The sequence below is a fragment of the Pristis pectinata genome, chromosome 1 (genome assembly GCF_009764475.1).
Source record: "Pristis pectinata isolate sPriPec2 chromosome 1, sPriPec2.1.pri, whole genome shotgun sequence".
Lineage (NCBI taxonomy): Eukaryota > Metazoa > Chordata > Chondrichthyes > Rhinopristiformes > Pristidae > Pristis > Pristis pectinata.
Genome location: NC_067405.1, coordinates 63,817,290 through 63,830,184, shown reverse-complemented (window position 1 = coordinate 63,830,184; position 12,895 = coordinate 63,817,290). Strand labels below are relative to the sequence as shown.

The 12,895-nt window shown below is 42.1% G+C and overlaps 1 protein-coding gene across 2 annotated transcripts; it reads right to left on the bottom strand.

Moving 5' to 3' along the window:
- Nucleotides 1-331: 331 nt before the first annotated feature.
- On the bottom strand, nt 332-9,274 carry LOC127576176 (secreted phosphoprotein 24-like). 2 transcript variants are annotated; one of them, XM_052026571.1, is made up of 7 exons: nt 8,850-9,274; nt 8,513-8,637; nt 7,436-7,558; nt 6,477-6,641; nt 4,029-4,128; nt 2,220-2,350; nt 521-541 (listed from the first exon to the last, which is right to left on the bottom strand). In XM_052026571.1, the coding sequence occupies exons 1-7, from the start codon at nt 8,899-8,901 to the stop codon at nt 536-538; spliced, it is 702 nt and encodes a 233-aa protein (XP_051882531.1). In that variant the 5' UTR covers nt 8,902-9,274; the 3' UTR covers nt 521-535. The 2 variants fall into 2 exon arrangements, with proteins under 2 accessions (XP_051882539.1, XP_051882531.1); XM_052026579.1 differs by lacking the exon at nt 2,220-2,350 and having other exon boundaries at nt 332-541.
- Nucleotides 9,275-12,895: the final 3,621 nt, after the last annotated feature.

The following is a 12,895-nucleotide window of genomic DNA, read 5'->3' as shown; positions in this document are numbered from 1 at the left end:
CACAAATTACACTGTTTTGCAGACAAAAGAAGCCATTCCATTTAACTTATTATATTATTCTGAAATGTAAAAAAACAAATTAAACTCGCTGATTTTCAATAGGATGTGGCAGTGATGATGTGGCTAATGAGTGCTTCATTGAGGATATCAAATGTGCTGTGTGGTTAATGCTTTGGATTTGTGCTCCTACACAACTTTTTTTACACAATGGAAAGAACCACCTCCACTCCACCCCCGCTGTCCCCTCCTCAGCACATTATAAGGATTAAACTCTGCAATGAATAGATTTCCATGTATTTATTAGCTTTTCATTGATATGTCACATGGAATATATCACATAATTTAGTTGGTTAGTACATTGTGAACATAAACATGAATCACATGAACATACAAAATACAACCAACTAAATAGTGATCTATATCATTTTAATTAAATATTAAATACAATGCTTTACAAGTGAAAATGCTGCAAACATTGTGGAATTTTCTTGTTTACTTTCTTTCCCTCCATATCTTCATCCACTCTTCAATTTTCTTAAATCTGTAATTTAATCTTCAGAATTAAGCAAATCAGATTTTCCAGCAATTTCAGTAGATATTATTTAAATATTTTACCATGGGGCTTTTGGCAAGCACTGCACTCTCAGTCCTGAAGTAGGGTCTCGACCCAAAATGTCGACGATTTCTTTCCCTCCCCAGATACTGCTCGACCTGCTGAGGTTCTCCAGTTGTTTGTTTGCTCTCAACTACTTCTTGATATTATGTGAGGTGAATTGAATTGGCTGGAGACTGGCTTTGTGGTGGTGAGCATCTCAGCAGGAAACCGAGATAGATTATCTATTCAATACCTCCAGCTGAACATAGCTGGGAATACCTCAGCCTTATCTCTAGCATTCACACGACCATCACTGATGATGAAATATTTTCGGATCCTCCTCCCCGAATTGTCTACCACCATTCATGACTGGATGTGGGAGGGCAGCAGAGCTATGATCTGATCCATTGGTTGTGAGAATGCTTACCTCTGTTTAATTGTATGGTGCTTCTGAACATAAGAACATAAGATTTAGGAGCAAGGGTAGGCCACCTCACCCTCCAAGCCTGCTCTGTCATTCATCAAAGTCATGACTGATCATCAGCACCATTTTCTAGTGCTATACCCACATCCCATAATGTCCAAAATCTATTGATCTCTGTTTTCAATGAACACAATGACTGGGCTTCCACTGCCCTCTGGGACAGAGACTTCAAAACATTCACCATCCTCTGAGTGAAGACATTTTCCCTCATCTCAGCCCCAAACAGTCCACTTATTATTCTAAAACTCTAGCTCTTGATCCTAGACTCCTCAGCCAGGGAAAACATTCCTTCCTGCATTTAGTCTGTCAAGCCCTTTAAGTATTTTGCAATTTTTGATGAGCCCTCCTCTCATTGTTCTAAACTCTAAAGAACACGGTCCCCATCTACTTAACTTCTCCTCATGTGGCAAACCTGCCATTTCTGGAACCAGTCTTTTAAATCTTTGCTGCAAGTAGATCCTTTCTACAATAGTGTAGCGGTTAGCGTAACGCTATTACAGCGCCAGCGACCCGGGTTCAATTCCCACCACCGTCTGTAAGGAGTTTGTACATTCTCCCCGTGTCTGCGTGGGTCTCCTCCGGGTGCTCCGGTTTCCTCCCACATTCCAAAAAGATGTACAGGTTAGGAGCTGTGGGCATGCTATGTTGGCGTCGGAAGAGTGGCAACACTTGCGGGCTGCCCCCAACACATTCTCAGTAAATCAAGAAGACGCATTTCACTGTGTGTCTTGATGTACATGTGACTAATAAATAAATGAATATCTATATATCTTATGCAAAGAGATGACAAGTATACACAATATTCCAGGGTATAATCACACCAAAGGCCTGTACAATTTGTCCTCTGATCAAATCCTTTCATAATAATGGCTAGCATGCCATTTGCCTCCTCGTTGTTTGCTGCACCAACATGTTGGCCTACAATGCTTCAGTTCAAGCACATAAAGGTCCCTTTGTACATCGGCATGACCCAATCTCTCACCACTTAAAAGATGCTCTGTTTTACTCTTCTGTGCACCAAAGTGGATGACCTCCCATTTTTCTATCTTGTGTTCCATCGGCCTTGTTCTCGCCTATATTCTCGACTTGTCCATTTCCCTTGAAATCTCATTACATCCTTCTCTGTACTCCCAATCTCACCTCCTTTAGTATCATCAGCAAACTTGGAAATGTGACATTTGGTCCCTTCAGCCAAATCATTGATACAGATTGTGAGTAACTGGAGCCCAAGCACCCGTCCTTGCAGTCCCCACCAGTCAGAACCTGCAAAGCTGAGGAAGGATCCATTTATATTGAAAGCCTTCTGGAAATCCAAACACATCACATCCACTGACTCCCTCTTATCAATTCTACTGGTCAAATCCTCAAAGAACTCTAACCCATTAGTCAAACATGATTTTCCCTTCACAAGTCCTCATTGACCCTGTTCAACCCTATTATTCTATCCACTTATTCAGTTATAACATCCTTTATTAAAGATTCCAGCATTTTCCCTGCCACTGACACTGAGCTAACACAACAATAGTTCCCTGTTTTCTCTCTCTTTTCTTAAATAGTGCTACCCTCCAATCCACATGAACAAATCCAGAATCTGCAGACCTTTGCATAACCAGAGGATCCACTATCTCTAAAGCCATGTCTTTCAAAACTCTGGGATGCACCTGATTGTGTCTTTGGGACATCAGCTTTCAAGCACAACAACTTCTCTAGTGTTATAGGACCTAGAACATAGAGCACAGAAAACCTACAGTACAATATAGGCCCTTTGGCCCACAATGTTGTGCCGAACATGTCCCTACCTTAGAAATTACTAGGCTTACCCATAGCCCTCTATCTTTCCAACCTCCATGTACCTGTCCAAAAGTCTCTTAAAAGACCCTATCGTATCTGCCTCCACCACCGTAGCTGGCAGCCCATTCCATGCACTCACCACTCTCTGAGTAAAAAAAACTTACCCCTGACAACTGCTCTGTACCTATTCCCCAGCACCTTAAACCTGCGTCCTCTTGTGGCAATTATTTCAGACCTGGGAAAAAGCCTTTGACTATCCACACAATCAATGCCTCTCATCATCTTACACACCTCCATCAGGTCACCTCTCATCCTCTGTCGCTCCAAGGAGAAAAGGCCGAGTTCCCTCAACCTGTTTTCATAAGGCCTGCTCCCCAATCCAGGCAACATCCTTGTAAATCTCCTCTGCACCCTCTCTATGGCTTCCACATCTTTCCTGTAGTGAGGCGACCAGAACTGAGCACAGTACTCTAAGTGGGGTCTGACCAGGGTCCTATATAGCTGCAACATTACCTCTCAGCTCCTAAATTCAGTTCCACAATTGATGAAGGACAATACACCATATGCCTTCTTAACCACAGAGTCAACCTCTGTAACAAAAAGGATCTTGGTGTTATGTTTTGATAGTTATTTTCTCGTTCTCCCTAGACCCTTGATTCTATAACATATCCAGCAAGTTTGTGTGCCTTCTTCTATGAGGACAAACACAAGGTAATTATTTAGTTCCTCTGCCATTTCCTCATTCCCCATTAGAATTTCTCCTGTCTCTGAATGCCTTTGCTGGCCTCTTCCTGTAAACCCACCTATAAAAGCTCTATTTTAAAAGTCTGCTTTACGTTCATACTTGTATTCTGTCTTGTTTTTCTTGATCCTCATTTGCTGCATTCAAAAATTATCCCAGTCCTCCAGTCCACCTCCATTTCTAACAACTTGTAATATTCTACTTTTGAGTAAATACTAACATTAACTTCTCTAGCCAGCCACAGGTATTTAGCATGCATGGAGTTCTGAGTTTCTGCTCTACTAGGCTGGCACCACATTTTTTGTGTTATGTGTGGTGCTGCTCCCAGCACCCGTAGTTAATCCGGAAGATCACAAAGTTGCAAGGAAACAAATCGGAATTTATCAAACATTGTAAGCACTCCCATTCATACTCACTGAATCTCTTCTTTCCTTTCCTGCAGTTCCCATTTTTGCCATTCCTCTTGTCTTTTCCTCGCTTTCTGAGCATATTCCGTCTTCTGTTATTGCAACCATCCTAAATTAAAATGCATGATCTTTTCAGAGGAAAATAAATTGTTTGGGCATTTAAGATTTTGTACACCTCATGATCTCTGAAAGGACAGATTCTTATAGGGTTCTTACCACAGTGGTACTTCACACGTTAACCTTAGCAAGTGACAGAATCACCAACACGTGATGGGGATGGAACAGAAACAGTGGCCTGGGCAAAAAGAGAATGGAAATGGGGCCCAAGTAATTTGGCAAAAACCTAGCACATGGAGATTAATGTAGGGAAGTGTGAGGACGTGCACTTTGGTAGACTTGTGGGGTCATAGAGTTGTACAGTTCAGAAACGGGCCCTTCAGCCCACCAGGTCAACACTGGCCTTATAGTCCATCAACACTAATCCCATTTGCCCATTTTATGACTGTATCCTCTCTGCCTTGCCCACTTAAGTATCTGTCTGCATTCTTCTTGAATGTAGTAATTGAACCTGAATCCATCACTTCCCTTGGCAGAGAAACAAAGGACTGCAGATGCTGGAATCTAGATGAAAAACACAATGATGCTGGAGGAACTCAGCAGGCCAGGCAGCATCCGTGGAGAAAGGCAGGCGGTCAATGTTTTGGGTCAGGATCCTTCCTCAGGACTGAAGATAGGAGAAGGGGAAGCTCAGTACATAGGAGGGAAAAGTAGAGCAGTGATAGGTGGACAAAAGAGGGGAGACGGGATGGGCACAAGGTGATGATAGGTAGATGCAGGTAAAAGGTAATAGGCAGGTTCAGGGGAGGAGGGGAGAGCAGACTCACGGGAGGATGGGTCAAAGCTAAGGAGGAAAAAAGGGGGGTAGAAAAAAGAGAGATAGGCTAGAAAAGGGAAGAAAGGAAGAGGCATGGTTGGGGTAGATATGGGGGGCTTGTGGGGATTACTTAAAGTGGGAGAATTCAATGTTCATGCCATTAGGCTGCAAGGTTCCAAGATGGAAAATGTGTTGTTCTTCCACTTTGACTTTGGAATTTCTCCTGCCAGTGGAGGAGGCCGAGGACTGACATATCTAACATATCTCCCTTTGGCAGCATGTTCCAGATATCAACAAGTCTCTGTGTTAAAAAAAAACTCAGATCCCAGTTAAAACTCTTACCTCTCACCTTAAAACTATGACCTTTTGGTCGGCGTGGATGAGTTGGGCTGAAGGACCAGTTTCTGTGCTGTATAACTCTGTGAAATCTATGGCAGGGGCATCTAAAACTAAAGTGCATGGGTTTAAGTTGAGAGGGTGGAAGTTTAAATGGGATGAGAGGTACATTTTTCACATAAAGAGTAGTCGGTGTTAGGGAATGAGCTGCCAGAGGAGGTGGTGGAGGCAGGAACAGTAGCAACATTTAAGAAGAATCTGGACACGTACTTGAATGAGCAGGACATAGAGGGACATGGAATTAATGCAGGCAAGTGGCATTACTATAGGTAGTCACGAGAGTCAGCATTGACATAGTGGGCCAAAGAACTTGTTTCTATGTTTTGCAACTCTACAACTCAGTGATTCCTGCCCTGTTCGCTGTTTGAGACTGATACCTATTACTAGTCACAAGAGTGATGGCATCTCCAGGCAAGAATAATACTATAATCATATAACATAGAATAGTACAGCACAGGAACAGGCCCTTCAGCCCACGATGTTGTGCCAAAATAATTAAGCTAATGACACCCAATCCCTTCTGTCTGCACATGGTCTATATCCCTCTATTCTTTGCACATTCAAGTGCCTATCTAAGAGCCTCTTAAATACCTCTTTCATACCTACCTACACCACCATCCCCAGCAGTGCACTCAAGGCAGCCACCACTCTCTGTGTAAAAAACTTGCCCTGCACATCTCCTTTGAATTTACCCCCTCTCACTTTAAATGTATTCCCTCTAGTATTGGACATATCAACCCTGGGAAAAAAGATACCGGCTGTCTACTATGCCTCTCATAATTTTATAAACTTCTATCAGATCTCCTCTCAGCCTCTGCTGCTCCAGAGAGAACAGCCCTAGTTTGTCCAACCTCTCCTTATAGCACATGCACTCTAATCCAGGCAACATCTTGGTAAACCTTTTCTGCACCCTCTCCATAGGCTCTATGTCCTTCCTGTAATGGGGTGACCAGAACTGAATGTAATACCAGATGGAGTCTAACCAGAGTTTTATAAAGCTGTGTATAAATCATTAAGTACTGGAGAGAATGGAGGGTTTACCAACCACAGTCAGCTGAGATACGTCAACCCAAATATTGTAACTATAGGACTTTTTAAACCAGGATCGACCCAAGTGTTTCTTCAGTGATTTCCAGACAATGCGTGACTTTATTCAACACCAAGTTAGAGAACAAAATGCTGAATACCTCACTGCTGCTTTCATCTGATGACTCATTGCTTTCTGATGATGATTCAGAATCCGGGATTGGACGTGGCTTGGGTGTAATCCAATCCATCTCTGTGCACTGTACCTCCACATTCACCACCACATCGATGTCAAATGTCACTCGGCTTGTACAGTTAGCTGTTTCCTACAGGGGTGCAACACAGAGCAGCAATTCAATGACAGCGTGGTTACGCATGTTTCTAGATCTTTAAATTTAACTTCACGCAGATTGACTCTATTGTCTTCATCTGACCAGCAATTCTTACACACTTCTGATAGCACACTACCATCCATCACCAAATGGCCTTGCTTTTAATCAGGAGGATACAGCTGTGCAGATAATTGATTTGTTATGTTTGCAGTGGAATCCCTCAGTTGGGGTCTAATAACCACTGGAGTTCAGCCAATAATCAGGTTTGCTTGATTTTTGCTCAGTTCACAGCCGACCAGATTTTTGGGCGAAGTAGTAGCATGATGTGCAGTAGACCGCTAATTGTGAGCCATAGTGTTCCTGGTTAAAAAGCCCAGTAGTTAAAACATATCTCATTTTTAGCTCGTAGGCTGAGACAGTGTTGTCATTGAATACTCCCTAATTTTAAAGACAATCAGATTTCCAACTTAAACTTTCAGGGCAAAGACCCCAGCCTGAGCAATCTTTTCTCGTAGGTGCATCTTTTCAATTGTGATTCACATCCTTACAAACCTTTTGTGTACTTCCTTCAGTTATTCAATGTCCTTTTTGCCGCTTGGACACCACAGATGCTTCAAGTGTGGTCGAACCAACATTTGAAATTCTCAGTCTTGATTCTGGTATCACTTACAAGGTACATCCTTTGTTGCGAAACTACAGTCTGTGTATTCAATACCTCTAATCTCAAAACAGGACAAAGTGTGACCAGAGAAGTCAATGTGAATAGTTGAGAAGGTAACAGTACTCACAGCAGTTGCTAAGGGTTTCAGTGCACAGTCAGCCCAGTCTAATCCACTGTCTTTGGGACACACAGTTTCTTGGACATCAAGCGCTAAATCTACAAAAAACATGCGTTCTCCCACAGAAACAATCTAACAAAAGGAATACAATAATATTACATTGTGGCATTCCATCTATATTTCTAAAAGAATGTCTGTGGAAGTACAATAGAAACATAGAAACATAGAAAACTTACATCACAACTCAGACCATTCAGCCCACAAAGCTGTGCCGAACATGTCCCTACCTTAGAAATTACTAGGCTTACCCATAGCCCTCTATTTTTCTCAGCTCCATGTACCTATCCAAAAGTCTCTTAAGAGACCCTATCGTATCCGCCTCCAATACAATAAAATACAATACAATACAATAAAAAAAATTTCAAACAGTACAGCGGTCAATGGATTGGATTGTCTTGGATATAGCCATTGCACAAACGTGCCATCAACGGTGTCCACACCTGCACCGGATCCAGAGATCCAGCCAAACTGACCTTAAACAACCAAGAATCTTCCCAGTGGAAGAAGCATTCTGCAAGTGGCAATTGGCCTCAGGTGGTGGATACTCAGACCCTGCCTCCAGAACATCTGGCAGCTTTTGACATCTTACCACTGCCAAAGGGTGCCCTGGTTTTAAATGTCTCTGATAAAAATATGTCAAAGTGCTAGAAATTAACTGAAACAAAATGGATTAAAATAAGTCAGCCACTTAACATTTTACTCAGAGTTGGCAAAATGTATCTTGTCCGTCAGTTCAGCACACCTGCGCTTTGCTGCTGGGCCTCAGAGTCAAAGACAAACTGAAGAGTGAGCAGGAGAAAGCCTGTGGTTCCTTATGGCACTGTCAGCTACAGGTAAGTATGACCTAGCCCAATATACTGTATTTGCAATGTTTGTGAACATTTACATGGTGATCATTATACACTGAACAGAGACTTATGAGTGTTAGAACATTGCGAGAGTGGACAACAAACATTTTTAAAACTTTTTTTCCACTGGCAGGGAGAAACAGAAAGAGAAAAAGGAAGTAGATTTGGTGATACTCACATCTTTTACTTCGCCCTTGACCATGGCAAAAAGATTATCAATTGAAGAAATATCATTCAATTTTCTGACTGAAGCAATCAATGCCTCATCAATCACGGGAAAAGTACAATTTCCACATGGCTGTCCTGAATGCAGAAAAAAAACAGAATGTTGCAGCTTATGTTGTGGTTGTGTTTTTTTGACAAACTATTGCCCAAGTCACAAAACCATCATAATCAGTCATAAAAAAAACAATATTTAATCGTATGTGCCTCATTATCAAATGAAAATAAAATCCGACGATATACATTAATTTCTTGTTGGAAATTTAAATCATATTTGAAACAACAGTCCTTACCAGAGCAGCAGAGAATTTGCAATGAGCTGAGGATGAAGAGAATGATCTTCATTATGCCAGGAGGTGCCTTTCTGCTGCGATGAAGGTCACTTCCTTTTCTTTGCACTGTGAAGCCTTTGTTTTGTTCAGTATTTATATATTTCAGTAAAACCAAAAGTTAACATTACTCATGTTGTAGTCAAACCACAATGACTGCACAGCCTCACCTCCCATCATTTCCAATAATCTAATTTGTAAGTTGCTTGTTTTCCAGAGGTACTGTCTAGTTAAATGCAGCTGTTTTAGGGAACTGGGATGTGTAATGTCCCAGCTTTGTAATCTGCGAGACCATCAATTATACAATCTCATGATATTTTTGTTTCTGCGATCGGAAATTAAATATTTTTTGGCAAAATCAGTGACTGAGTGAGAGTTTTGAAACTGCATGATCATGATGGTCGCTGAATGGAGCAAAATGTGTCATAACATGACTGCTAAAAACTGATTGAGAAAATAAGCTAGTCACTACTTGGCAAGACAGCTTAGGAGAGTCAGAGGTGAGTCACCTGCTGCAGGACACCTTGCCTCTGATCTACTCTGACAGCCACAGTATTTATATGATTAATTCCATTAAGGTTCTGATCAATGGTGAGTCTCAGGATAATGCTGGAGGTGATTCCTCCCTGAGAGTGGCATCATGGAGTCTACGTTAAAGGTAATTCAATGGGGGTAAGTTCTCCCCCTGAGTTCACGTTTACATAGTCTCCCAGATGCCACTCTCAGTCAGATGCTTTCCTGATGTCAAGGACGCTCAGTCTGAACCCACCAGTGGGGTTTCACTCCTTTCTCCATGACTGGACCAAGCCGGTAATGAGGTCTGGTGTGAGGCAACCTAAGTGGAGCAGCATGCCACAGCTCGGGCTAGTTCTGGTGCACGTCAGCAGGGATGTTACCTTTGCTGCACCAGGTACACACTAGAGAGCCATAAAGTCATACAGCATGGAAACAGGCTCTTCAGCCCAACTCGTCCATGCTGACCAAGTTGCCGACCTGAGCTAGTCCCGTTTGCCTACATTTGGCCCTCTAAACCTCTCCTATCCATGTACCTGTCCAAATATCTTTTAAATCTTATAACCATACCCACCTCTATCACTTCCTCTGGAAGCTCGTTCCACATACACACCACCCTCTGTGTGAAAAAGTTGCCCCCAGGTTCCCTTTGAAATCTTTTCCCTCTCATTTTAAACCTTATGCCCTCTAGTTTTGGATTCCAATGCCCTGGGGAAAAGACTGTGACCATTCACCTTATCTATGATTTTATATACCTCTATAAGGTCACTCTTCAGCCTCCTACATTCCAGGGAAAAATGTCCCAGCCTATCCAGCCTCTCTTTATAACTCAAACCCTCCAGTCCTGGTAATATCCTTGTAAATTTTTATTTGCACCCTTTCCAGGTTAATGACGTCTTTCCCATAGCAGGGTGACCAGAACTGTACACAGTACTCTAAATGTGGCCTTACCAACGTCCTGTACAGCTGCAACATAACGTCCCATCTCCTGTAGTCAATATCCTGACTGATGGCAAATGCCTTCTTCATCACTACATTTTTCTTGATATTGCATTGAGTAAATTGAAATGGCTGGAAAAAGTCTTCTGCTTTGGTTGAGCCTCAGGAGGAGGGTGAGATGATCTATGCACTGGCCATGGCTGGCTAAAGGTAGTTGCAAGTGACTCGGGCTTCTCTTCTGCTCTCAAGCATCAGACTATACCATCATTGAGGGTGGGGATGCTCTTGGAGGCTCCTCCTTTTGTTAGCTGTTTAATTGTCTCATCATTTTCTGTAGATCCAGCAGTAGATCTGTGCCCTGGCTGACCTCAGTCTTTTTTTACAAAGTAATGCTCAATATGAATAAGTACTAATTTATCAGCTGAGCGAAGGCAGTAGATGGTCACCAGCCAGAGACTTCAGTGCAAAGGTCATAGCTCATCACAACGTCCAAAGTCAACACTGATGCCTCCCTGCTCATCTTCCTTTCAACTTCCCCAGTTCTGAGGAAAAGTTGTTGACCCACAGCATTGATTGGTTTCCCTTTCCATGGATACTGCTTGACTAGCTGAGTTCTTCCAACATCTCTGTTTTTATTTCAGATTCCATTATTTGTAGTTTTATTTGTTTTCCTTTCAACTGTACACCATGGAGTGATCACATCACCTCTTCCCATTGGACAGGAACATCCACCATTGTCCTTTAAGAAAGGAAATCTGGTATTCTTCTTCAGACTGACTTACATGTGACTCCAAACTTACAACAATAGAGTTGACATTTAAAAGCCCTCCGAATTGGATTAGAAAGCCAACCAGTTGCTTCAAATCACTACAGAAAAAGCATAATAAGTCTCACCACTCAGCATTGACCAAAACACCGGACATAGCAAAGCCCCAGTCTTTAAAGAACAACAGTGGACCAGAGAGTTTTTGCCGAAATCTGCTTGTAACTAATTGAATTTAAATTTCTCAGCTGGGATCTTGGGATTCGACTTGATCTTTCCAGATGTTTAGCTGGGTCTTCGTGATTCTCCTTTCCGTCTTCTCTAATCTTGTCAGTTGTACTGAAGTTCAGGCAGTCCACTAGGAATTTCCTCACAAGGAATTCCCAGTGTATATTTGTGTGGGAAAGAAAGAGGTGGGACTGGGGGAGTGAATGGATAGGACTGAAATGGAATAATGTGAATTTTTTTGTTGGTGCAGAAGAGAAGCTGAGGCCTGGAATGGATTGGTTATGATCATACTGAATGGCGGGGCAGACTTGAGGGGCCAAGTGGCTCCTTTTGCTCCTGTCTTCTTATATTCGAATGTTTATTGCTCCCAAAGACAGATGCCTGGAAACAAGACAATGAGTTTCCCCAGACGAACTGCATGTCCTTACAGGAACCACATTGCTGAGCTTTGCTAAAATTCCCCTTAAGGTTTTCTTTTTTTTAAATTGCTGAGTCAAAGTGGATAATGCAAGTTTCCACCAACAGTGAACAGAAAAAATGAGGTTTATTAAGGAACAGTGATTAGCTACACCAAGAATGTTTCTGCCTCTGATACTGTTTACTTAGGTCTGTACACTTTATTCAGCACCCACAAGAAAACGCACAGGAAAAAGATAAAACGGTTTGACCCTCACCAATCTTTGTCGATGCACCACAGAAAACATCCTATCTGGATGCATCATGGCTTGGTATAGCAACCGCTCTGCCCAGGACCACAAGAAACTACAGAGAGTTGTGGACACAGCTCAGCACATCACGGAAACCAGCCTCTCCTCCATGGACTCTATGTACACTTCTCACTGCCTCAGTAAAGCAGCCAGCATAAACAAAGACCCCACCCATCCCGAACATTTTCTCTTCTCCCCCTCCCATCAGACAGAAGAATATAAAAGCCTGAAAGCATGTATACCAGGCTCAAGGACAGCTTCTATTCTGCTGTTATAAGACTATTGAACAGTCCTCTTGAACACTATGATGGGACTCTTGACCTCACAATCTACCTCAATAAGCTGCCTTGCACCTTATTGTCCACCTGCAATGCACTTTCTCTGTAACTGTAACACTTCATTCTGCATTCTGTTATTGTTTTACCTCAATGCATCATTGTAATGAAATAATTTGTTTGGACGGTATACAAGACAAGTTTTTCACTGTACTCTGTACATGTGACAATAATAGACCAACTTAACAATTTTATTGGTAAAAATTATGGCTTGGCACTTGCGTGACATGAATCTTATTTGTATCTATTAGTTCATGCCTGAACTTGACTAGAACTAGTTTAAAATAGGCCTCCAAGCAGTGATAAATGTATGCGAAGTGACTGCAATAAAACTGCCTGTACTTTTCCTGAATTTGCTCACCTAAATGCGTCATGTCATACATAACTGTTATGACACAAAACTGAAATAGGTAGTAATTACAAAATGTAGGTGTAAATATGGGACTCAAAGAGAGTTTTATAGTTCCAGAGGACACTGGCAAAGCACAAGGTTATGCAGGGATAAATTTGTTTCTCTTGCTACTT